Raw genomic sequence first — 24,764 nt, forward strand, 5'->3', positions numbered from 1 at the left:
GGTTACCTCACTTATGGTCTAGCACCGTTCCTTTACCAGCAGTGCTTGTAGATGGGTCTCACCACACACCCTCAGGAATGCTGGGAAGGGTACTGGCATGGCTTCAGTGGGTAATTTTGAACAGTCTCAGGAATTCTAAGCTTTAGGAACCTTGAATCTAAGAAATATTTTTTTAAATACATTTATAAAAAAAAAAAAAAAAAACTACTTCAAAGGGCTGGAGTGATGGCTCAGCAGTTAAGAGCACTGACTGCTATTCCAGAGGTCCCAGGTTAGATTTACGTGCCCAACAGGAATATACAACCATCTGTATGACTCTAGTCCCAGGGGATTAGATGTCCTCTTCTGGTCTCTATGGATACCAGACATCAAGTAAGTGGTACACAGACATGTGTGTAGGCAAAATACTTATAAACATAGGTGAATAAATATCTTTAAAAGCTACTGAGATTTCATCTCACTCTGTTGGGATAGCTATTATCAAGAAAACTGATAACAAAGATACTAACTCAAATGCAAACCTCATCTACTGCTGGTAGGTATGTATGTTGGCACAGCCATTATGAAAGTGAGCATGAAAGTTCCTTGAAAAACCAAAGCTAGAACTACCAAATGATCCCACCATATCCCTCCTATGCATGCACCCATGGACTAGAACCGACCACAGAGAAATTTGCACATCCATGTTTAGTGCTGCACTATTCACGACAGCAAAGAACTAGCAGCATCCTGGACGTGCGTCAGCAGGTGAGTGGTTACTGAAAACAAGGTATAAACAGCAGGATTTGATTAACTGCAGAGAAAAATGAAATTGGAGGCTGGACAGATGGCTCAGAAGTTAAGAGCAAATAATATTCTCCTAGAGGACCTAACTTCAGGCTCTGGGCACCCTCAGCTTACAACTGCATAGCTGTACATTCACTTCCACACAGGAATCTGTTGCCTATGGCCCCTATGAGCACTGCCCAGGAGTGTGCTCGAGAACACGCACACACACGTGCATGCACACACACAAGCACATACACACATTCTTAAAAATAGTAAAAGTAAATCTAGAAAGGTTATGAATTTTGCAGGAAGTAGATGGATCTGGAAACTATTCCAGTAAGCAAGGTGACACAGACTCAGAAATGCATGCACTACACCCTCTCTTTCACACTGGTTGGAATGAGAATAGCCTCCATGGGCTCATATATTTGAATACTTTATCTCCAACATCTGTTAAATGAGGATGCTCACCTCATAGCCACAGAATATATAGGGGTCTGGAACAAAACATAATCTTGTCCCCCCCAATGGTAATACTCTAGTGACATACTTTCTGTAACAGAACCTCACTTCAGAAGTTTGTACTGCTTGCCAAAAATATCATCAAACTATGAGTCCATCAACAGATTGGTCTGCTAGTTAAATCAGAGATTTCATGATTCTACTACTTTTTAATGATCAATACTTTAATATTTCAAGCCTTCCAAGGGTTAGTTCAAATACAAGTCATTACAGGGCCTTCATATAAATCAAAATATCTCTCTCTCTCTCTCTCTCTCTCTCTCTCTCTCTCTCTCTCTCTCTCTCTCTCTCTCTCTCCCTCTCTCTCTCTGGTTAACACTACTTAACAGTGTCAATCAGAGAAATGTTGATATTTACATGAGCTAAAACAGTGCTCATGATATTATTACTATTTTCTCTGTGAACAGTAATCAATAATTTTTATCATATTTTTACAATAAAACTTATTAACCCATTAGTTTTGAACATGCCCCAAAATTCAGAAAAATGCTTTAGACCAAATCCAATAGAACGTTTGAAGCAAAAATATTATCAAAGAACATGAACTATGCCACAAAGCATAACATTCAAAAAGCACTTCCAAAATTCTATCTAATGAGAGCAATCTTTGTTGTTATGCAGTAAGTTGAGTCCCCAAAGCATAGAAGATGTTCACATGACTTTTCAATCATAAGTTCTTCAGAGAATACAACAGTCTTTTCAGCAAAATCTCATGAGAACTAGAATTCCCTTTTCAATATATGGCCTCTCCTGGAGCTCTAACTAAATATTACTGAGGAGCAGGAAAACAAATCTTGAGAACGGATGGACTTAGGGAAATTTCATTGAAGAAAGCACAAGGCAAGTCATAATAACAGCAAATTGAAAATGAAAGCTCCCCTGTTTCAAAAGAACTGAGTATCAAAATTCAGCTTTGTCTGACAGCCTGGCTGCGGCTGCTGCGCTTCCGGCTGGTTTTAATAAGCAAAACTGCTAAGCAGCGTTTACTAGAAATACAGTTTAGCTGACTGTTCAATTCACAGATTTGAAATCAAGAGCTATATTTTTTTAATTTTAATTTTAAATTCTTTAAATTGAGGGGTTTTTTTTTTCTTTTTTAGTATATGCAAGAGCATGTGTGGTACACATTCCAGCGGAGCCCAGGAGAGTGCTAGGAGCTGCAGGAGCTGGAGCTACTGGAGGCTGTGAGCCGCCCAGTGGGGTTCCTAAGAACTAAACTCCTCACCTCTGCAAGAGTAACAGACACTCTTAATGGCCTGCTCTGTCCCCTTGATCAGTACATTTTAAAGGCAAATTCTTTTAGGGCTCATGTCTCATGACCATGGAAATATAAAACTGATTTTCTGCACCCTTTAACTGATTGAAACTCAATTCTATGAGTCACCATAAGCCAATAATTTACTAACCAGACAATGAATAAGAATTTCAGTGTAATTAAATTCATCTAGGTTTATAACTGTTAAATAAAGCTTTTAAAATTCAAAAAAGAGGGGAGAGCTGAAAATGGGGGACACTCCTTTGAGCCCAGCACTTGAGAGGCAGGCTCATTGTGCATTTGAAGCCAGCCTACATAGTGACTCCAGGCTAGCCAGAACTACATACTGAGGCCCTGACTCCCCCCCCCCCAAAGAAAAGCCTTTGGTATTACCCAGTTTGTATTTTCCAAAAATATGTTTTATATTTATCTTATATGTCTTGAAACAGAAAAGCAAATTCTTTGTAGGTGACTTACTAATATTTGGTGTATCCTGGGCTAGGTTATCTCTAAATTACCTTTCAGTACTAAATCTCAGTCTATGCTGTGCTAGGTTACACAGTAGTATTTTTTACTTCAAGACTTCCTGAAACACCATGGACTTCACTAAAAGTAATGAGGATATTAGTTAATTAAATAAAATAAATGGATTTAATTTTTCTCTTCCAATGCAGCAGAGAAAATTAAGACCAAGACATGAATAATAGTCCTAAACAGGACCTAAACTAGAAATGTACTGTTGGTATGAGGAACGAAGTAGCCATGAGAGATTTATGTTGCACATTTATATGCTATGAAATCAAAATGCCTATGATTAAAATAAATTTCAGAAAGATCACAGAGGACCATGGAAACAATTTTGTTCCCAAAATGAATAAACCAAAAAACAAGAGGTAAAAATTTCTTCATAAGACAAATTCTCTTCATAGGAAAAAGTATTAATTCAAAGTACTAGCCAGGGTTTTAAGAAACAACAACACAAAATTTCTATTTTGGAGGTTTAGGTTTTTAATTTGATATTTTCATGATTGTTTTCTTTTGTCTACTTTGGGGGATGTCGTGTGTATGTGCACACCTGTGCAGATGAGCGTCTGTACTCGTGGAAGCCTGAAGTTAATGTCAGGCATCAGCCTTGGCTGCCCTTCCACCTTACTGAAGATGTTACCTAGCACCTTGCCTTGGTCTGTTGAGAATAAAATCAATAAAAAAAATATGTAAAAAAATATTTAGATAACTTTGCACTACAAAAGGCTAATAGTATAAAGTTTATACTCCTATATTTTACCATAATAAGAAACAGAGAAAATGGTACCCAGAGCCTCCTAATAGAGAGCAGGTCTCACAAGAATGCTGACCCATCTGAGAGCACAGATGAGACCACCACTTCTGCTCAAATTACTGACCCAAGAGCAACCTGCCCGGGGGCCCTGAGGACACAGGAACTAAGCAGCAGTCTAGGACAGGATCCTTCAGGTTTCCACCTGCACCCAGAGCTGACCCTTATTACAGTTTTCTATAACTAGACCCCACTGGGAGAGTGCTGGTCCCCCAGTAGTGCAGACACACAGGCTTCTAGGAGGGTCAAGCCACTGTCAGAATCAGCAAGACCAGCTAACACCAGAGATAAACAGATGGCAAGAGGCAAGTCCAAGAACCTAAGCAACAAAAACTAGGACCACTTGGCATCATCAGAATCCAGTTCCCCATCCACAGCAAGTGCTGTATACCCCAACATACCAGAAAAGCAAGATTTAGACTTAAAATCCCAACTCGTGATGATAATAACTCACTTATAGAGATACAGGACAACACAGGGAAACAGGTAGAAGCACTTTAAAGAGGAAACACAAAAACCCCTTAGAGAATTACAAACAAAACATAATCAAACAGGTAAAGGAATTGAACAAAACCATCCAGAATCTAAAAATGGAAATAAAATCAATGAAGAAATCACAAAGAGAAACAACCCTGGAGATAGAAAATGTAGAAGACAGATCAGGGGTCATAGATGCAAGCATCACCAACAAAACATAAGAAATACAAAACACCATAGAAAACATTGACACAACAGTCAAAGAAAATGCAAACTGCAAAAAGCTCTTAACCCAAAACATCAAGGAAATCCCAGACACAATGAGAAGATCAAACCTGAAAATAATATGGATAGAAGAGAGAGAAGATTTCCAACTTGAAAGGCCAGTAAATACTATCAACAAAATTATAAAAGAAAACTTCCCTAAAGGGGAAAATGCCCATAAACATACAAGAAGCCAACAGAACACCTAATAGATTGGACCAGAAAAGAAATGCCCTGAATCACATAATAGTCAAAACACCAAATGCAAAAAACAAAGAAAGAATATTAAAAGCAGTAAGGGGGAAAAGGTCAAGTAAAGTAAAGGCAGACTTATCAGAATCTCACCAGACTTGTCAACAGAGACTATGAAAGCTAAAAGATCCTGGACAGATGTCATACAGACCCTAAGAGAACACAAATGTCAGCCCAGGCTACTATTCCATGACAAAAGCAAATGTACACAATATCTTTCTACAAATTGAGCCCTACAAAGGATAATAAATGAAAAACTCCAACACAAGAGGGGAAACTACACCCTAGAAATAGCAAAAAAGTAATCTTCTTTCAATTAACCCAAAAGAAGACAGCCACACAAACAATTCCACGTTTAACAATAAAAATAACAGGAAACAACAATCATTGGTCTCTAATTCTCTCAACATCAATTCCCCAATAAAGGGACACAGACTAACAGACTGGATATGTAAAGAGGACCCAACATTTTGCGGCATACAGGAAACACACCTCAGTGAAAAAGACAGACACTATCTCAGAGTAAAAGGCTGGAAAACAATTTTCCAAGCAAATGGTCCCAGGAAACAAGCTGGAGTAGCCATTCTAATATCAAATAAAATCAACTTTCAACTAAAAGTTATCAAAAAAGATAAGGATGGACACTTCTTCATACTGGTCAAAGGAAAAAGCCGCCAAGGTGAAATCTCAATTCTGAATATCTATGTTACAAATGCAAGAACACCTACTTTCATAAAAGAAACCTCACTAAAGTTAAAAGCATACATTGCACCTCACACAAAAATAGTGGGACACTTCAACACCCCATTCTCTTCAATGGACAGAGCATGTAAACAGAAACTAAACAAAGACACAGTGAAACTAACAGAAGTTATGAGCCAAATGAATTTAACAGACATCTATAGAACATTTCATCCTAAAACAAAAGAATATACCTTCTTCTCAGCACCTCATAGTACCTTCTCCAAAACTGACCATATAATCAGTCATAAAACAGGCCTCAATAGACACAAAAATATTGAAACAATCCCACGCATCCTATCAGATCACCATGGACTAAGACTGGTCTTCAATAACAACAAAAACAACAGAAAGCCCGCATGCACATGGAAGCTGAACAATACTCTAATCAATGATAACTGGGTAGAGAAAGAAATAAAGAAAAAAATTAAATACTTTTTAGACTTTAATGAAAATTAAAGCACAATATATCCAAACTTATGGCACACAATGAAAGCAGTGCTAAAAGGAAAACTCATAGCTCTCAGTGCCTCTAAAAAAAGACACTGGAGAGAGCATACACTAGCTTCTTGACAGTACACCTAGAAGTTCTAGAACAGAAAGAAGCAAATACACCCAAGAGGAGTATACAGCAGGAAATAATCAAACTCAAAGCTGAAATCAACCAAATAGAAACAAAAAAAATTATACAAATAATAAACAAAACCAGAAGCTAGTACTTTAAGAAAATCAACAAGATGGTGAAACCCTTAGCCTGTCTAACCAGAAGGCACAGAGACAGTATTCAAATTAACAAAAACAGAATAAAAAAGGGACACATAACAACAGAAACTGAAGAAACTTAAAAAATCATCTGATACCACTACAAAAGCGTATTCTAAAGAAAACTGGAAAATCTGGATAAAAACAGACAATTTTCTAGACAGGTACTAAAGTTAAATCAAGATCAGATAAACCATCTAAACAGTACCATAACCCCTAAAGAAATTGAAGCAGCCATCAAAAGCCTCCCAACCAAAATAGCCCAGGACTAGATGAGTTTAGTGCAGAAGTCTGTCAGACCTTCATAGAAGACCTAATACCAATATGATACAAACTGTTCCACAAAATAGAAACAGAAGGAACACTACCCAATTCCTTCAAAGAAGCCAAAATTACATTTATACCTAAATACACAAACACCCAACAAAGAAAGAAAACTTCAGATCAATTTCCCTTAGGAATATCAATGCAAAAATACTCAATAAAATTCTCACAAACCAAATCAAAGAACACATCAAAATGATCATCCATCACGATCAAGTAGGCTTCATCCTAGAGACGCAGGGATAGTTTAATATATAGAAATTTCATCAACATAATTCACTATATAAACAAACTCAAGGGGAAAAACGCATGATCATCTTATTAGATGCTGAGAACACATTTCACAAAATTTAACACCCCTTCATGTTAAAAGTCTTTGAAAAATCAGAAATTCAAGGCCCATACCTAAATATAGTAAAAGCAATATACAGCAAACCAGTAACCAACATCAAACTAAATGGAGAGAAACTTGAAGTAATCCTACTAAAATCAGGGACTAGACAAAAATGCCCACTCTCTTCCTACCTATTCAATATAGAAGTACTAGCTAGAGCAATTAGACAACAAAAGGAGGTCAAAGGGATACAAATTGGAAAGGAAGGAGTCAAAATATCAATATTTGCAGAAGATATTATAATATACTTAAGTGACCCCAAAAGTTCCAACAGAGGACTCCTACAGCTGATAAATATCTTTAGCAAAGTGGCTGAATATAAGACTAACTCAAACAAACCAGTAGCCTTCCTCTACTCAAAGGATAAAAAGACTGAGAAAGAAATTAGGAAAACAACGCCCTTCACAAGTCACAAATAATATAAAATACCATGGTGTGTCTCTAATCAAGCAAGTGAAAGGTATTTATGACAAGAACATCAAGTCTCTGAAGAAGAAAATTGAAGAAGATCTCAGAAGATGGAAAGACCTTCCATGCTCATGAATTGGCAGGATTAATATAATAAAAATGGTCATCTTGCCAAAAGCAATCCACAGGTTCATTGCAATTCCCATCAAAATTCCAACTCAATTCTTCATAGAGTCTGAAAGAGCAATTTGAAAATTCATTTGGAATAACAAAAAGCCCAGGATATCAAAAACTATTCTCAAGATCATTCAGAGGCTGCCTCACCTGGGGATGCACCCCATATACCAAACCCAAGCACTATTGCTGATGCAATAGGACTAAAGGAGCTGAAAGGGGTTGCAACCTCATGGGCAGAACAACCTTATCAACCAACCAAACCCTCTACAACTCCCATGGACTAAAACACCAACCACTGAGCACACATTGAAGACCTATGGCTCCAGTTGTATATATAGCAGTGTCTGTCATCAATGTGAGAAGAGGCCTTTGGTCCAGGGAGGACATGTTTTCCAAATGTAGAGAAATGCTAAGGTGGAGATGGTGAATAGGAGCTAGTGCACCTTCAAGTGTAGGGGGAAGGGCAATGGGAAGGGGTGGGGAAAGGGGATAACATTTCAAATGTAGATACAGAGAGTATCTAATTTTAAAAAACTATTCTCAACAATAAAAGAACTCCTGGGGGAATCACCATCCCTGACCTCAAGCTGTGTTACAGAGCAATAGTCATAAAAAACTACATGGTATTGGTACAGAGACATAAAGGTAGATCAATGAAATAGAACTGAAGACCCAGAAATGAACCCAAACACCTATAGTCATTTGATCATTGACAAAGGAGCTAAAACCCATCCAGTGGAAAAAAGATAGCATTTTCAACAAATGGTGCTGGTCCAACTGAAGGTCAGCATGTAGAAGAATGCAAATCAATTCATTCTTTTTGCCCTGCACAAAGCTCAAATCCAAGTGGATTAAAGATCCATGGCTCCAGTTGCATATGTAGCAAAGGATGGACTTGTTGTTCATCAATGGAGAAAGAAGCCCTTGGGAGTGCTAAGACTTGATGCCCCAGAGTAGGGGACTGTCAGGGCGGGGAGGTGGGAAGGGGTTAGGAGTACCCTCATAGAAACAGAGGGAGGGGGATGTGATAGGGAGGTTATAGAAGGGATACTTGGAAAAAAGATAATATTTGAAATGTAAATAAAATATATCCAATAAAAAACTATACAAAAGAAAAAACAGAGAAAACAAAAACATTGGGATAGTGACAATTATGGTTTCTTTTAAAAACATAGAAATATTTTTAATTGAACAACTTTGTTTAAAAAAACAAAGATAAATGTACAGATTTTAAGCATTTTTGCATAAAAGTATATGAATACATTTTTGTCAGTACTTGACTTTTTTTTAAGGTTTGATAGTGTGCATTAAAATCTTACTACTTACAATGAGCACAAAGTACATGTTAAACAGGATGTAACCTGGAAATAGTCAAAGTTTTCTTGGTGTGTAAAGAGTAACCATAATGGTAATTCATTTTCTTTTTTTTTTTTTTTTTTTTTGGCCTTTGTTTTTTCTTTAATTTCATATAGTCTGTGAGTTGTTTCTGGGGTGTTCAGAGCTTTCTGGGGTTAGTATCCAATTATCAGTGACTGCATATTAAGTCTGTTCTTTTGTGACTGGGTTATCTCACTCAGGATATTCTCTAGATGCATTCATTTTCTTAAGAATTTTGTAAAGTCATTGTTTCTGATAGCTGGGTAGTACTCCATTGTGTAAATATACCACGATTTTTGTATCCATTCATCTACTGAAGGACATCTGGGTTCTTTCCAGCTTCTGCCTATTATAAATAGGACTGCTATGAACATTGTGGTGCATGTGTCTTTGTTGTAAGTTGGAGCTTCTCTGGGGTATATGCCCAGGAGTGGAATAACTGGGTCTTCAGGTAGTACTATGTCCAATTTTCTGAGAAATCGCCAGACTAATTTCCAGAGTGGTTGTACCAGTTTACAACCCCAGCAACAGTGGAGAAGTGTTCCTCTTTCTCCATATCCTTGCCAGCATCTGCTGTCATCAGAATTTTTGATCTTAGCCATTCTGACTGGTGTGAGGTGGAATCTCAGGGTTGTTTGGATTTGCATTGGATGGCAAATGATGTCTACCACTTCCTTAGATGCTTCTCTGATATTGGATATTCCTCAATTGAGAACTTTTTGTTTAAGTCTGTACCCCATTTTTAATAGGGTTGTTTGATTCTCTGGTGTCTAGCTTCTTGAGTTCTTTGTATACCTTGTATATTAGGCCTCTATCTGATGTGGGGTTAGTAAAGATCTTTTCCCAATCTGTTGACTGCCATTTTGTTTTCTAGACAGTGTCCTTACCTTACAGAAACTTTGCAATCTCATTAAGTCCCATTTGTCAATATTTGACCTTAGAGCATGAGCCATTGGTGTTCTGTTCAGGAAATTTTCTCCTGTGCCTATGTGTTCTAAGGTTTTCACTATTTCCTCTTCTAATAATTTCAGTGTACCTGGTTTAATGTGGAGGAGATCTTTGATCCACTTGCACTTGAGTTTTGTACAAAGAGATAAGAAAGGGTCTGTTTTCATTCTTCTGCATGCTGAGTGCCAGTTGGACCAACACCATTTGTTGAAGAGGCTGTCCTTTTTCTATTGAATGTTTACAGCTCCTTTGTCAAAAATCAGGTGACCATATATGTGAGGGCTCATTTCTGGATCTTCTATTCTATTCCACTGATCCATGTGCCTATCTCTGTACCAGTAGCATGCAGTTTTTATCACAATTGCCTTGTAATCTAGCTTGAGGTCAGGGAGGGTGATTCCCGCAGATGTTTTCTTGTTCTTGAGGATGGATTTCACCATTCTAGGTCTTTTGTTATTCCAGATGAAATTTCATATTGCTCTTCCCAACTCTATGAAGAATTGGGTTGGTATTTTGATGGGGATTGCATTGAATCTGTAGATTGCTTTTGGTAAGATGGTCATTTTTACAATTTTGATTCTTCCAATCCATGAGCATGGGAGATCTTCCTCAATTTCCTTCTTTAGAGGTTTGAAGTTCTTGTCATACAGGTCCTTCACTTGCTTAGTTAGAGTCACACCAAGTTATTTCATATTGTTTGTGACTATTGTAAAGAATATCTTTTCCCTAATTTCTTTCTCCACATGTTTGTCCTTTGAGTAGAGGAAGGCTACTGATTTGTTTAATTTTATATCCAGACACTTTGCTGAACTTATTTATCAGCTGTAGTTTTCTGGTGGAATTTTTGGGGTCACTTAAGTACACTATAATGTCATCTTCAGACAGTGATGTTTTTCCTTCTTCCTTTCCAATTTGAATCCCATTGATTTCCTTTTGTTGTCTAATTGCTCCAGCCAGGACTTCCAGTACTATGTTGAATAGGTAGGGGGAGAGTGGGCAGCCTTGTCTAGTCCCTGATTCTAGTGGAATTGCTTCAAGTTTCCCACTGTTAAGTTTGATGTTGTCTATTGGTTTGCTGTATATTGCTTTTATTATGTTTAAGTACGAGCCTTGGATTCCTGTTCTTTCCAAGACTTTTAACATGAAGGAGTATTGAATTTTGGCAAATGCTTTCTCAGAATCTAGTGAGATAACCATGTGGTTTTTTCTTTGAGTTTGTCTATATGGTGTATTACGTTGATGGATTTCCATATATTAAACCATCCCTGCATCCCAGGGATGAAGCCTACTTGATCATGGTAAATGATCATTTTGATGTGTTCTTGGGTTCAGTTTGCAAGGATTTTGTTGAGTATTTTTGCATCAATGTTCATAAGTGAGATTGGTCTAAAGTTCTCTTTCCTTGTAGGGTCTTTGTGTGGTTTAGGAATGAGGGTTATTGTGGCCTCAAAAAGTGAGTTAGGGAATGTTCCATCTGATTCTATTTTGTGGAATAGCTTGGAGAGTATTGGTATTATGTTGTCAATAAATGTCTGATAGAATTTTGCACTGAACCCATTTGATGACTGCTTCTATTTCTTTATGTGTTATGGGATTATTTAGATGGTTTGCTGGTCCTGGTTTAACTTTAGTATATGGTATCTGTCTAGGAATTCATCCATTTCCTCCAGATTTTTCAGCTTTGTTAAGTATAGGCTTTTGTAGTAGGAATTGATGATTTCTTGAATTTCTTCAGTTTCAGTTATTATGTCTCCACTTTCATTTCTGATTTTGTTAATTTGGATACTCTCTCTTTGCCCTTTAGTTAGTCTTGCTACGGGTTTGTCAATCTTGTAAATTTTCTCAAAGAACCAGCTCTTGGTTTTGTTGATTCTTTAAATGGTTCTTTTTGTTTCTATTTGGTCAACTTCTGCTCTAAATTTGATCATTTCTTGCTGTCTACTCCTTTTGGGTGTTTCTGCTTCCTTTTGTTCTAGAGCTTTCAACTGTGCTGTCAAGTTGCTAGTGTATGCTCTCTCCAGTTTTTTCTTGGAAGCACTCAGAGCTATGAGTTTTCCTCTCAGTGCTGCTTTCATTGCATCCCATAGGTTTGGGTATGTTGTGTTTTCATCTTCATTAAATTCTAAAAAATCCTTTATTTCTTTCTTTATTTCTTCTTTGACCATGATATCATTTAATAGAGCATTGTTTAGTTTCCATGTGTATATGGGCTTTTTGTTGTCTTTGTTGTTATTAAAGAACAACCTTAGACCATGGTGATTTGATAGGATGCATGGGAGTATTTCAATCTTCTTATATTTATTGAGGCTTGTTCTATGACCAAATTATATGGTCAATTTTGGAGAAAGTGCTGTGAGGTGCTGAGAAGTAGGTGTATTCTTTTGTTTTAGGATGATATGTTCTGTAGATGTCTATTAATTCCAATTGGTTCATAACTTCTGCTATTTTTACTGTGTCCTTGTTCAGTTTCTGTTTCCATAATCTGTCCACTGATGAGAATGGGATGTTGAGGTCTCTCACTATTATTGTGTGGGGTGCAAAGTAATTTTTGTAGGGTTTAGTACCTTTAGTAGGGTTTCTTTTATGAGTATGGGTGCTCTTGTATTTGGAACATACATGTTAATAATTGAGAGTTCCTCCTGACAAATTTTCCCTGTAACAAGTAAAAAGTGTCCTTCCTTATCTTTTTTGATACCTTTTGGTTGAAAATCTAGTTTATTTGATATTAGAATGGCCACTCCAGCTTGCTTCTTGAGGCCATTTGCTTGGAATGATTTTTCCCAACCTTTTACTCTGAGATAGTGTCTGTCTTTATCTCTAAGATGAGTTTCCTGTATGCAGCAAAATGCTGAATTCTATTTATGTATCCAGTCTGATAGCCTATATCTTTTTATTGGGGAATTGAGTCCATTTATGTTAACAAATATTAAGAAATACTGGTTGCTGTTTCCTGCTATTTTTGCTTTTGGAGGTAGAATTGTGCCTGTGTGTCTTTCTTCTTTTGGTTTTCTTGCTTAGGTATTTTCTTGTTTATATTAGGATATAGTTTCCCTCCTTGCATTGAGTTTTCCACCTATAATTCGCTGTAGTGCTGGGTTTGTGGTCAGATATTGTGTAAATTTAGTTTTGTCTTGGAATATCTTGGTCTCTCCATCTATGGTGATTGAGAGTTTTGCTGGAGCAGCTTGGGCTGACACTTGTATTCTCTTATGGTCTGCATGATGTCTGTCCAGGATCTTCTAGCTTTCATAGTCTCTGCTGAGAAGTCGAGTTTGATTCTGATTGGCCTGCCTTCATATATTACATGACCTTTTTCCCTTACTGCTTTTAGTATTCTTTCTTTGCTTTGGGCACTTGGTGTTTTGACTATTATGTGTCTGGAGGAATTTCTTTTCTAGTCCAACCTATTTGGAGTTCTGTAGGCTTCTTTTATGCTCATTCTTAAGGGTAGGGAAGTTTTCTTCTATGATTTTGTTGAAGATATTTACTGTGCCTCTTAGTTGATATGCTTTGCCCTCTTCTATTCCTATTATCCTTAGGTTTGGTCTTCTCATTGTGTCCTGGATCTCCTGGACATTTTGGGTTAGGAGCTTTTTGGGTTTTGCATCTTCTCTGACTGTTTTGTCTTTATTTTCAATGTTGTCTTCGGCCCCTGAGATTCTCTCTTCCATCTCTTGTAGTCTGATTTCTTTTTTAGGTTTTCTACCTCTAGGGTTGTCTCTTTTAGTGTTTTCTTTATTGTTTCCATTTCCATTTTAAATTCCTTTTTCAATTGCTTCATCTCTTTGGTTCTGTTTTCCTCTAGTTATTTGATTTCTTTGAGTGTTTTTCTTGTTTCCTCTTTAAAAGCTTCTATTTCTTTATGCTTCTCCTCCCGTTCTTGTTTAAGGATCTCCATCATCATCTTGAGGTATGATTTTGGGTCTGAGTCTTCTTTTTCTGGAGTGTTTGGCATTCTGCTGTTTGCTGTGATGGGAGCGCTGGGTACTGGTGTTGCCAGGTTGTCTTGGTTTCCCTGGGTAAGTTCTTCCGCTTTCCTCTTGCCATCCTGTTGTCTGATTATACGTGGTCTTGTTGTCAGTGATTGTCAGTGTCTCCCGTGTACCTGGCCTGTGTCCCTGGATCTCCACTGTTCCTGGTGGCAGATGGCCTGAGCACCTGTTTTGCAAGCACGGGTCCTCCTTTTGGAAACCAAGTCCCTAAGGCAGAGTTCCGGCTCCCTTGAACCAATCTGGGGGGCTTTCCATGTGCTCGACCCAGACCGCACTGCACTCTGGCTACTCGCAGTGCAGTCTCACCAGGCCTGTGTCCCTGGATCTCTGCTGTTCCTGGTGGCAGATGGCCTGAGCACCTGTTCTGCATGCACGGGCCCACAGGGTGGAAACAGAGACCCTAAGGCAGGGTTCCTGTTCCCCTGAACCAATGGGGGGGGGGCTGCACTTTCCAAGTGCTTGGTATAGACCTCTCTGCTCCCTGGCTACTCTCAGTGCAGTCTCACCAGGCCTGTGTCCCTGGATCTCCGCTGTTCCTGGTACATAGAAATATTATAAAAATATGTTTTTGTTTTAATCCCAGGTGTGGGATATGGGGCTGCTTCCGATTGACCACAGCAGCTGACTATGATTTGCCTCATGCTATAGCAGGGTTGTGATTTTGTGGGCTGTAGTTTCTGCAAGAGTATGACATTTGAGAATTTGCAGACTCTTTAGAGGGTATATAAATTCTAGGGCCCTGAGAATTATGAGGTTACTTACTGGTGACTGGTTTGGTGGCTGGATGCCATTGGTTGTTGTTAGTTAAGTCATCATACACAAAGAAGAAACAAGAAGAAAAAAATGAGATCACCTGGCAGGGAAGATCAAACTTTCCCCAAGGAACTGGACACCCCTAATCAGCAGGAAACAGTCTGAAGACAGCATCGCCCCTCTCCCATCTGCCCTTTTGTCTCTCCTCTCTAGTGTAAAGGGTGGAAGAAGATGGAGTGGTTAAAGGTAGAAGAAAAAGGAACCCAAAACAGCCAAAGAGCAGCGACTTGGTGGATAATGCCAGTCCCTGGGAGCCATGAGTGAGGAGAGAAGCAGCAGGGGGATGCCTCTTTGTTAGCTGATGGTCAGGAAGGCTCAGAAGCCCCCAAGCTTGTAGACTATTACCAATTCTCTTGGTTGCCCACAGCATTAGAAGGGAATACCCTGATGCTGAAGACACCATGCACACTCGTTGCAGGACATAGAAAAATCAATATGGAACCAAACTGGAAGCTATGGGAAGAAAATTTACGCACAGTTTTACCCAACTGTAGATCTTGAGTGCTACAGTATCAGCCTGCCAGCTAAGATGTGCCCACTGGTAAAGTAGTGAGTGTCCTAAGGAGTGTTCTACTTTCATCTCTGTTGCTGTGATAAAAGCACTCTGACCAAAGCAATATAGGAGAGGAAAGGGTTTGTTTCAGATTTCCGGTTTGTACCGGCTGGCTTTGTGTCAACTTGACACAAGCTGGAGCTATCACAGAGAAAGGAGCCTCAGCTGAGGAAATGCCTCCATGAGATCCAGCTGTAAGACATTTTCTCAACTAGTGTTCAAGAGGGAAGGGCCCAGCCCATTGTGGGTGGTCCTATCCCTGGGCTGGTAGACCTGGGTTCTATAAGAAAGCAGGCTGAGCAAGCCAGGGGAAGCAAGCCAGTAAGTAACATCCCTCCATGGCCTCTGCATCAGCTCCTGCTTCCTGACCTGCTTGAGTCCCAGTCCTGACTTCATCTGGTGATGAACAGTGATATGGAAGTGTAAGCTGAATAAACCCTTTCCTCCCCAACTTGCTTCTTGGTCATGATGTTTGAGCAGGAATAGAGTCCCTGACTAAGACACGGTTACTGTACATCTCTGGGGGAAGTTGGGGTGGGGACTTAAGCAGAAACCATGGAAGAATGCTGCTTGCTGGCCAGCTTGCTCATCCCTAGGTAGCTTCCTTACAGCCCAGGAATCCCTTCTCAGGGAACAGTGTCACTCACAATGGACTGGGTCTTCCTACATCCATTAACAAGCAAGACAATTCCCACGGATAGGCTCACAGGCCAGTCTAAGCTGGGCATTCCTCCTCCTGATACACTCCCCTCTCAGGTGTAGTTCAATAGTTAAAACTAACTTGGAAAAGAGATAACAAATTATCTTCTAACTGGATCTGGGATCCAAGCAGAGGAAAGAATGCATATGTCTTCCATACCCTGGTCAAAAACTCATTATCTAGGAAGGTCACAGGTCCTGAGGGAACCTTACTACTCTTGCTTTATTAAATTGATATTTAATATTTTAAATATTGTGTGCTGTCCTCAGCCATGATCAGAGTTTCTTTTTGCAGTGGATGGCTATACACAGAGTCTGGTCAAAATACTAAGAATAAGTGGCTGTTGAGTGCTCAACCCTAGGACACCAACCTGACCAATTCTATGTCTGGAAGTTCACTGTAGAAGCAGAGGCAGAAGGAAAATAAAAGCTGGATGACAGGCAGGTGAGCTATAAAATGTTGTCCTGTAGGCATGACATGGTCACTGCAGCCATGAACTCACAGGAAGTGCATTTGTGTGCACCTACACTGATGAATTTTGACTAGGCCTGTCAACAGTCAGCCAGATGGAGGAGGGGCTCCTGGAGACCTCTTCCTCCATGGGGATGACTAGACTACTTAGAAATGCTGAAAGAGAGAGAGCTGTCTTTCAATTGTGTAGCTACTGCTGAGCCCAGTGTTCCAAAGGATAGCTCCACACTCGCACTCATGTGGATAGGCCTGGTTAAACTGAGTCACAAGACTAAACAAAAGACATGGAGAGGCCCTTACAGGGAGAGTGGGGTTGACAGCAATGGGGAGGAAAATGTGCAAGGGTGGGAGTGTGCATCATCAGAATGCATTATATACGTGTGTGTGTGTGTGCTCAACTGTGAAAATTAACTGCATTTCAAAAACAAATACAAAAATCCACTGGTTTACAGCTTCCTGACTTTTTCTTTTTTTATCAGAGTATCAGGATTTACTGGCAGCAATGACAGCGGAATAAAAATATCAAAAAATATAGCAATAAAACTTAGAAAATGCAATAAAATTAATAACTTTGTTGAAATAAAAATATTCTTACTAGCGATAGTATTTCCATTCAGTCGGCTTGTCAGTAAATGATATTTAAGTTTTCTAATGCAGTCAGGTAAGGAAACATAGAACAATAATTTTAACCAGGGTCAGCACAATGGCTCAGTGGAAGAGAGCAGCTGCCCTAGCCTGACACTCAGGAGTTTACTCACCAGAACCCACAATGGGAAGAGACAATCAACATCCAAAATCCATCCTTTGACCTCCACACACACCCACATACACATCTCTCACACACACACACAGTAATAAATAAAAGGAGACTTTAAAAGAAGCAAAAAAAAAAAAAAAAAAAAAAAAAACCACAAAAAGCTTTAGGGCAGGGAATATAAACTCAGTGGTACAGCACTTGCCTAACACTCAAGGGTTCAAGGGTTTGAGCCTCAGGATGCAGAAATAACAACAGAAAATTAAAGTTGAAAAAGAAAGGTAACAGGGAAAGAAAAGCAAGCAAAGAGATGAAAAGAGTACAACATAAGAAAAAGACAGAAGACAGAAGATTATTGCATAAAAATACCAAAATAAAGTTATGATGGTTAATCTCAACTATCAGCTCGATAAAGTGAAACTCTGGACGTGATTGTGCCAGATAAGGTTCAGCTGGGGAGGGAAGGCCTGCCCACTGCAGTGTGTCAGCTGGGGAGGAAAGACCCGCCCACTGCAGTGTGTCAGCTGGGGAGGAAAGACCCGCCCACTGCAGTGTGTCAGCTGGGGAGGGAAGGCCCGCCCACTGCAGTGTGTCAGCTGGGGAGGAAAGACCCGCCCACTGCAGTGTGTCAGCTGGGGAGGGAAGGCCCGCCCACTGCGGTGTGCTACTCCCTGGGAAGGCTCCTGCTTGTCCCAGACAGTCATCACTGTTTCCTGACTCCAGATAAAATGTGAGCAACTCCCTCAAGTCCTGCTGCCAGGACTCCCTCATTACATTTGTTAGAGTATTTGATTACAGCAATAGAAGAGAATAACGCAGACAGCAACTTGTCACTGTTAAAATAAAAAATCTATTACAACCGAGTAAATCTTCTGATCACGAAATACCCATCAACTCCGTAGTGAATTAAGTTAAATCTTGCTTTTTTAATCTACTTTTTAGAGCTCCAGGCATGAACTAGGAGAAAGTATGCAACTTAGATCGGAGACATCTGAACTCTGCACTCCAACCCTCTGACCCACTTTCCAAACTACTGAGAACAATGTTTAGTAAGCAAGCAGACCAAACTCAGCCAACAGCTCAACCGCCCTAGGATATTCTTCTCCACCTAGCCATCCTTTTGAACTAAAAGTTAAGAGCCAGGGAAAGCACAAAAAACAGTTCGTTGGCAAGTGCTTGCCTAGAATGCAAGAGTTTAAATACAAATAGTGGGGGCGGGGAGATAAAACAGTCTGTGGTGTCTGTGTTTCCCATACCACTGAATGTTTAACTTTCCAAATCCCACATTCAGATGAGAAATGATTGACAAGGCAAGCAAAGTTGCCCCACACCACCCATGTCACATGAACACGGAGTAGTATAGGCTGGAACATTTGAATACTGGAGATGGCCCAGAGGTTAGGCGCGCTGCTGCTCTCCAGTGAGCCTCTGGCCACTCCCAGCACCTATGTGCTGGCTCCCAACTGCCTCTGCTTCCAGTTCCAGAGGAGCCAGCACCCTCTTCTGTCCTTCAACATTATATAGATGTCGTCAGTGCATGAGCATACAGTCAGGCCAAAACTCAGACACACCCAATTTTTTATCTCAAAAATGTGTTTTAAATATTGAAGAGTTTTCATTTAATCCCAAAATTACCATTCTTCTTGGAAGCATTGATTTGGCCACTAATTCTGTTTTGTTTTGTTTTTTTAATCATTCCATTCATTTACATCTCGAATGATATCCCACTTCCAGGTTACCCCTCCACAAGCCCCTCATTCCAAAGCCCCCCTTTTCTCCTTCCCCTTTGCCTCTACGAGGGTGCTCCCCTACCCACCCCTCCAGCATCCCCCTACTCTGGGGCATCAAACCTCCCCAGGACCAAGGGCCTTCCCCCTCTATTGATGTCGGACAAAACCATCCTCTGCTACACATGTATCTGGAGCCGTGGACCTCTCCCTGTACACGCCTTGGTTGGTCGTCTAGTCCCTGGGAGCACTGGGTGGTCAGGCCCGCTGATGTTCTTCCCACGGGGTGGCAATCCCCCTCGGCTCCTCCAGTCCTTCCGCCTGCTCCCTGGCCAGGGTCCCTGAGCTCAGTCTCAAGAGGATGTAAAGTCCACTCTCCTCAGTGTGCAATGTCTTAGAGCTGTGGGACATAACTGAGTGGGAAACTGAGGAAAGACAGTGTCACCACTGCCTTCTCCCACACTGCGTTCCCAGCAAACTTTCCAGGATATATAGGCACTTGTTAGTGCACAACAGAGAGCATTTTAGTCAACTCAAGGACAAACATTTAATCTGGAAAGTAAAAATTATGAAAACATGTTGAAGAGCCAGCAGAATTCTGACAAATGAAGGGCAGGTTCACATGAAACCAAATAGGACAAGAAGCTGGCTTGCTCAAACGCAGCAGGAGACACTGGCACTTCTCAAACTAAGGGTAGCTCACAAGAGCATATCAATATTGTAAAAGAATTGTATGATAGCTAGCACACTCACTAATCGATTTGATTAGATGTTTGTGATATAAATGTACAAAAGGATTAGAAAATGAAGTCACTAAAATTATCAAATCTGCTGGTTTTAAGTCCTGACTATCCTCCATCCAGATAATAATGTTCTATACATTTCAATACAAAAGGAAAGATAATAACCCTTGAATATATAAATAAAATATTCTATAATTCAGAACAGTTATTAATTCAGTTGGCTTTTCCCAACTGCTCCAAATTAGTAAGTTTTTTATTATGTATATATTTGATGAAACCAGTACTTCCAGTTTGTAACTTTTAACAATGTCACTGAAGTTACTTTCACACTATCATCCCATGATACATAGTGGGGGGAGGGGATAAACTTGCTTCCCATCAAATATGGCCCAATAAAGTCATTGCCGTAGGGTTTATCTTTATCCTTACCATTACAAGCTCCTCCTGTAGCTCACTGCAACTTTTTTCATTATATTGGAGTCTCTTTGAAAGATCTATAATTACTTTCTTCTGTTCTTCGATCTCTTCATTTAGTTTCTTGTTTTGGGAGAAATATTCTCTTTCTAATCTGAAAAGTTAAAAATGTCAGAGCAGGTTTTCCAAATGTACTTCTCTTTCACACAAGTTGGCGATATGCTGTGTGTCATGTTTACATACCAAAAATGCCCACTTTTCCTTTTCAAAATTAAAAGATTTATGCACTCTTGAATGAAGGACTTTAAGGGATTAACACTTCCCTTTTGGTAGTAGGTAAGATACAGTGAGACTGGGATAGTAGGGATGAGGTCTGTAGGGTGCAGTGAGGCTGGGACAGTAGGGATGAGGTGTGTAAGATGCAGTGAGACTGGGATAGTAGGGATGAGGTGTGTAAGATGCAGTGAGACTGGGATAGTAGGGATGAGGTCTGTAGGATGCAGTGAGACTGGGATAGTAGGGATGAAGTCTGTAAGATGCAGTGAGACTGGGATAGTAGGGATGAGGTCAGTAGGATGCAGTGAGGCTGGGACAGTAGGGATGAGGTCTGTAGGATGCAGTGAGACTGGGATAGTAGGGATGAGGTCAGTAGGATGCAGTGAGGCTGGGATAGTAGGGATGAGGTCTGTAGGATGCAGTGAGGCTGGGATAGTAGGAATGAGGTCTCAGTATTATTTTTGATGAACAAAAATCCACCCATCTCAATTCAGTCACCTCAAAAACTGCCTCAAAAGTGATCATGTGTGTGTCTGTGTATGTGTGTGCATGAGCACTGGAGGGCATGTGTTAGCTCATAAGGATGCGGTGAACACACCTGTGAGCTCTCAGAGGCATGTCACTCACTGACCCAGAAGCTCACTGGTTTTGGCAGGCTAGCCATCCCTGACCTCCTACATGGGTGATGGGGATACAAACTCAGCTTCTCGTACTTACAGAGCAGGGAATCTTATTGACTGAGCCACTGAGCCATCTTTCGAGACCCCAAGAAAATTATCTTAAAATTGGTGATAAGTTTATTAACATACAACAGAAATGAAGCAAACGTTTTTATTCCTCCAAGTAGAACAGATCTGGTGTACAGAAATTTTAAAAGGGGAAAAAAGTCAAAATGTAGATGATTTACTTTGAGGACATGTTTCCTGTTCTGGTTGGCAGTGTGAACCTGGGAGAGTGAGGCCTAGAAAGGTTTCCTACAAAAGTCTCATGCAACAGCCAACTTTATTCAGAGCACCAGGCGATTTGTATTCTGAGGGTTAAGAAGAGTCACCTGAATAAGGTGTTCAATCACATGAACAAGCCACAGGTGGCAAGACATGTTTCCATGGAGACACACGACTAACAACAGCTGAGGAAAACTACACCTGAAAGGAGCGTGAACACGCAATCAAAGAACAATTCTGTTCTGAAGGCACTGAGATCACTTGACTCCTTGGTTGTCTCACCAGCAAAGTCTCACCTGACTCCATTCTTAGACTGTGTTAAAGAAGAACACATAAATTTTTAAAATCTATGTTACTATTTAAATATGCAGGTTGGTACTCACCTGTGCTTACATTGGTTTGGTTTGGTTTTCTTTTTTAGTACTGGCCTGGCACTCATTTTGTAATCTACTAGGCTGGCTTAGCCTCACAGTGACCCACATCTGTATGCTCCCACGTGCTGACACTATGGGGAAGAACTATCTCACTCAGCTGTGTATGTTCATGTGTACATATAAATGAAGGCAGCTCTTAAGTGTTGCCCTTTGAACATTCACATGCATATGAATAACATTAATCCCATTACTGTCACTGTTTTTAGCCTGAGGTCTTCCAGTAGAGCTATCTCCCGTTTTAAGCCATAACATGGGGGACAAAATCAGCACTGCATTCAGGCTAAAGGAAATATAAGAAGCTCATTTTTATGGCACTTATCCATGGTCTGAATAAACTTTTCCCCCCTCAGGGTACAATGCAAACAAGTGTTGCATGTTGTCTTTTGAACCACAGATATTACCTAAATCTAATAAACATGTTTAGGAAATGTATTCACTACACTTACACCTTGGAAAATAGAACGAGAAAATGAAAATGGACCAAAGTAAAGATATCTGGTGGCACGGGGGATACATGAATCTCACTGAGAAGAGGAAACAGAATAGACCTGGCATGTGGATGAGACTGGACTGGGGAGGAAGGTGGGGTGGAAATGGGAAGGGTTGGATGTGGAGAAGATAGAGAGGGCACTGGGAGAGACAACTGGAACCGGAAGGAAGAGGAATATCTGGCACAAGATAGAAACCTATGGCAATGGAAACCCCCAGGAATCGATGAGGGTGACCTTAACTAAGACTCCAAGCAATGGGGGATACAGAGCATGAATGAACCATCTGCTGTACCCAGGCAAGACTTCCAGTGGAGGGACTGGGACACCAACCCAGTCACAAAACCTGTGACCTGTAATTTGTCCTGCCTACAAGATTTTTAGGGGTAAAGGTGGCATAGAATTGTGGTGATGATCAAACTAATGGCCTCTCCCACTTGAGATTGATGTCAAGAGTGAGAACCCACCTGACACTGCTTGGGTGGCCAGGAACCAGAAGCTGGATATAGGATGGGACCAAATACAACTGGCAAAAAAAAGATGACAATGAAACTGACTCCTAATGATTCTTCCTATGCTCACAGATTGGTATCTATCTCAATTGTCATCAGAGAGAGGCTTCACCCAGCAACTGATGGAAACAAACGCAGAGACCCACAGACAGACATTACACATTGCCTGGGGAATCCTGAAGAAGAGGAAGAAGGAGGGCTGTAGGAACCAGAGGGACCAAGAACACCAAGAGAAAATCTACAGAATCAACTAACCTAGGACCATAGGGGTTCACAGAGACTGAACCACCAGCCAGGGAGCCTGTATGGGACTGGCCTAAGTCCTCCTCACATATGTTGCCATTGTAGAGCCTGAGCTTCATGAGGGGCTCCTAACAGTAGGAGCAGGAGCTGTCTCTGACTCTTCGAGACCTGCCTTTGAGACCTGTCCCCCCCTGGGTTGCCTTGCCCAGCCTTAATAGAAGAGGAGGCGCCTAGTCATAACTGCAACTTGATATGCCATGACTGGTTGATATCCATCATGGCCAGCCCTTTTCTGAAAAGAACTAGAGAACCAGATGGAAGAGATGGTAGAGGGGGAAAGGGACTGGGAAAAGAGGAAGGAGGGGAAGCTGTGGTGTAAAATAAATAAAATTAAAATGATAAATATTAAAATTTAAAAATTAATCAAAAAAGATATTTAATCAGAAAGTCAATCAAAAAGTCCCAATGTGTTAATGGTCAAAGTTCCAGACTAAAACAATTCACAGCCAGCATAACATCTGGAGATTACTGAATACTGGATCTAGAGGAGTGTCCACAGAGTACAGAAATCATACAAATTATTATTTCATCATATATTATAGAGTAAGTCTCTACAAACACATATTATAAAGTAAAAGGCCATTTGCCTCTGATTTTAGATACAGACATTGTGAGTTTCCAGAGGAAACCATAGAACATGAACAAAAGATCAAGAATCAAATGACTACACATTGCCCAACACTTGAGCTGATTGAATAACCAGCTGACCTATGAAAAGGAGGTAAAGACAAAAAGCCATGTTCATGCAAACTGCCCCTGAGATGCGAGTTCTCCAAGAAGCTGCTTTACAAGGCAGTAAATGGAATGGTGAGGGGCAAGCGATTATAAATCATGGGTCTCACAATGGAGGAAAAGCCTCAGAAATTCCAAGGAGGATGTTAAAGGCAGATGCTAAGATGAGTACATACAGGAAATCTGAAAAGCCATATGGAGGAGACAGAAAAGCCCGGGGGGGGGGCACCTTAGAAAAAGAACACACTACAACAGAATTACAGGTCTGTTAAACTTTAGAAATAGAGGCTGGAGAAATGACTCAGTGTGACTGCCCTCACAGAAGGCTTGAGATCAGCTCATAACCATCTGTAACTCTCTGACACCCTCTTCTAGTCTCCACAAGTATCCACATTTTTTTTCAGGATAGTTTGTCATATTGTGAACCCTGAGACTGAGAACTGAAAAAAACCTGTTTCTTGTTGTGGTGTGGCTCAGCCCTAGCACATGCATTTAACCCAAGATCTTCCTGTAAACCAGAGTTTTAAAAAGTCAAGAAGCAGAACAAACAACCAGTTGACAGGGAATGAACATAAAAAAAAAAAAAACAGGAAAAAGAAAAGATGGTCTTTGAATTGAAGTGTATTTAAGACAGTATAGAGGAGAAGGGGCTTTTTTCTTCTGGAACATCAGTGGGGTAGGAAGGTCAATTGTCTCCTTTCTCTGCCTCTCTGAGCTAACAGGCTTTCACCAGAGCATTTGGCTCCTGTGTTTTCATTTGGTAAATTGGACATTTGTGATTTTGTTTTAAAAAACAACACATATTCACATGGCATACGCACATGGCATACGCTCACACAGACAGAGGCACATGCAAATAAAAACAACAAAAATTAAGTTAAATTAAAAATAGCCAGGCAAGAT

General features: G+C 40.2%; 1 protein-coding gene across 1 annotated transcript in view; it reads right to left on the reverse strand.

The window, feature by feature from the left end:
* CCDC171 (coiled-coil domain containing 171) overlaps window positions 1-24,764 on the reverse strand; it is a gene marked incomplete at its 3' end in the record, with an annotated part of 277,402 nt that overhangs the window by 194,675 nt on the left and 57,963 nt on the right. The window contains exon 10 of the mRNA XM_080920918.1: window positions 20,188-20,326. Within this exon, the coding sequence (XP_080777044.1) occupies window positions 20,188-20,326 (139 nt within the window). The remainder of the gene's footprint in view (window positions 1-20,187; window positions 20,327-24,764) is intronic.

The sequence above is a fragment of the Micromys minutus genome, assembly GCF_963924665.1.
Source record: "Micromys minutus genome assembly, chromosome: 9".
Lineage (NCBI taxonomy): Eukaryota > Metazoa > Chordata > Mammalia > Rodentia > Muridae > Micromys > Micromys minutus.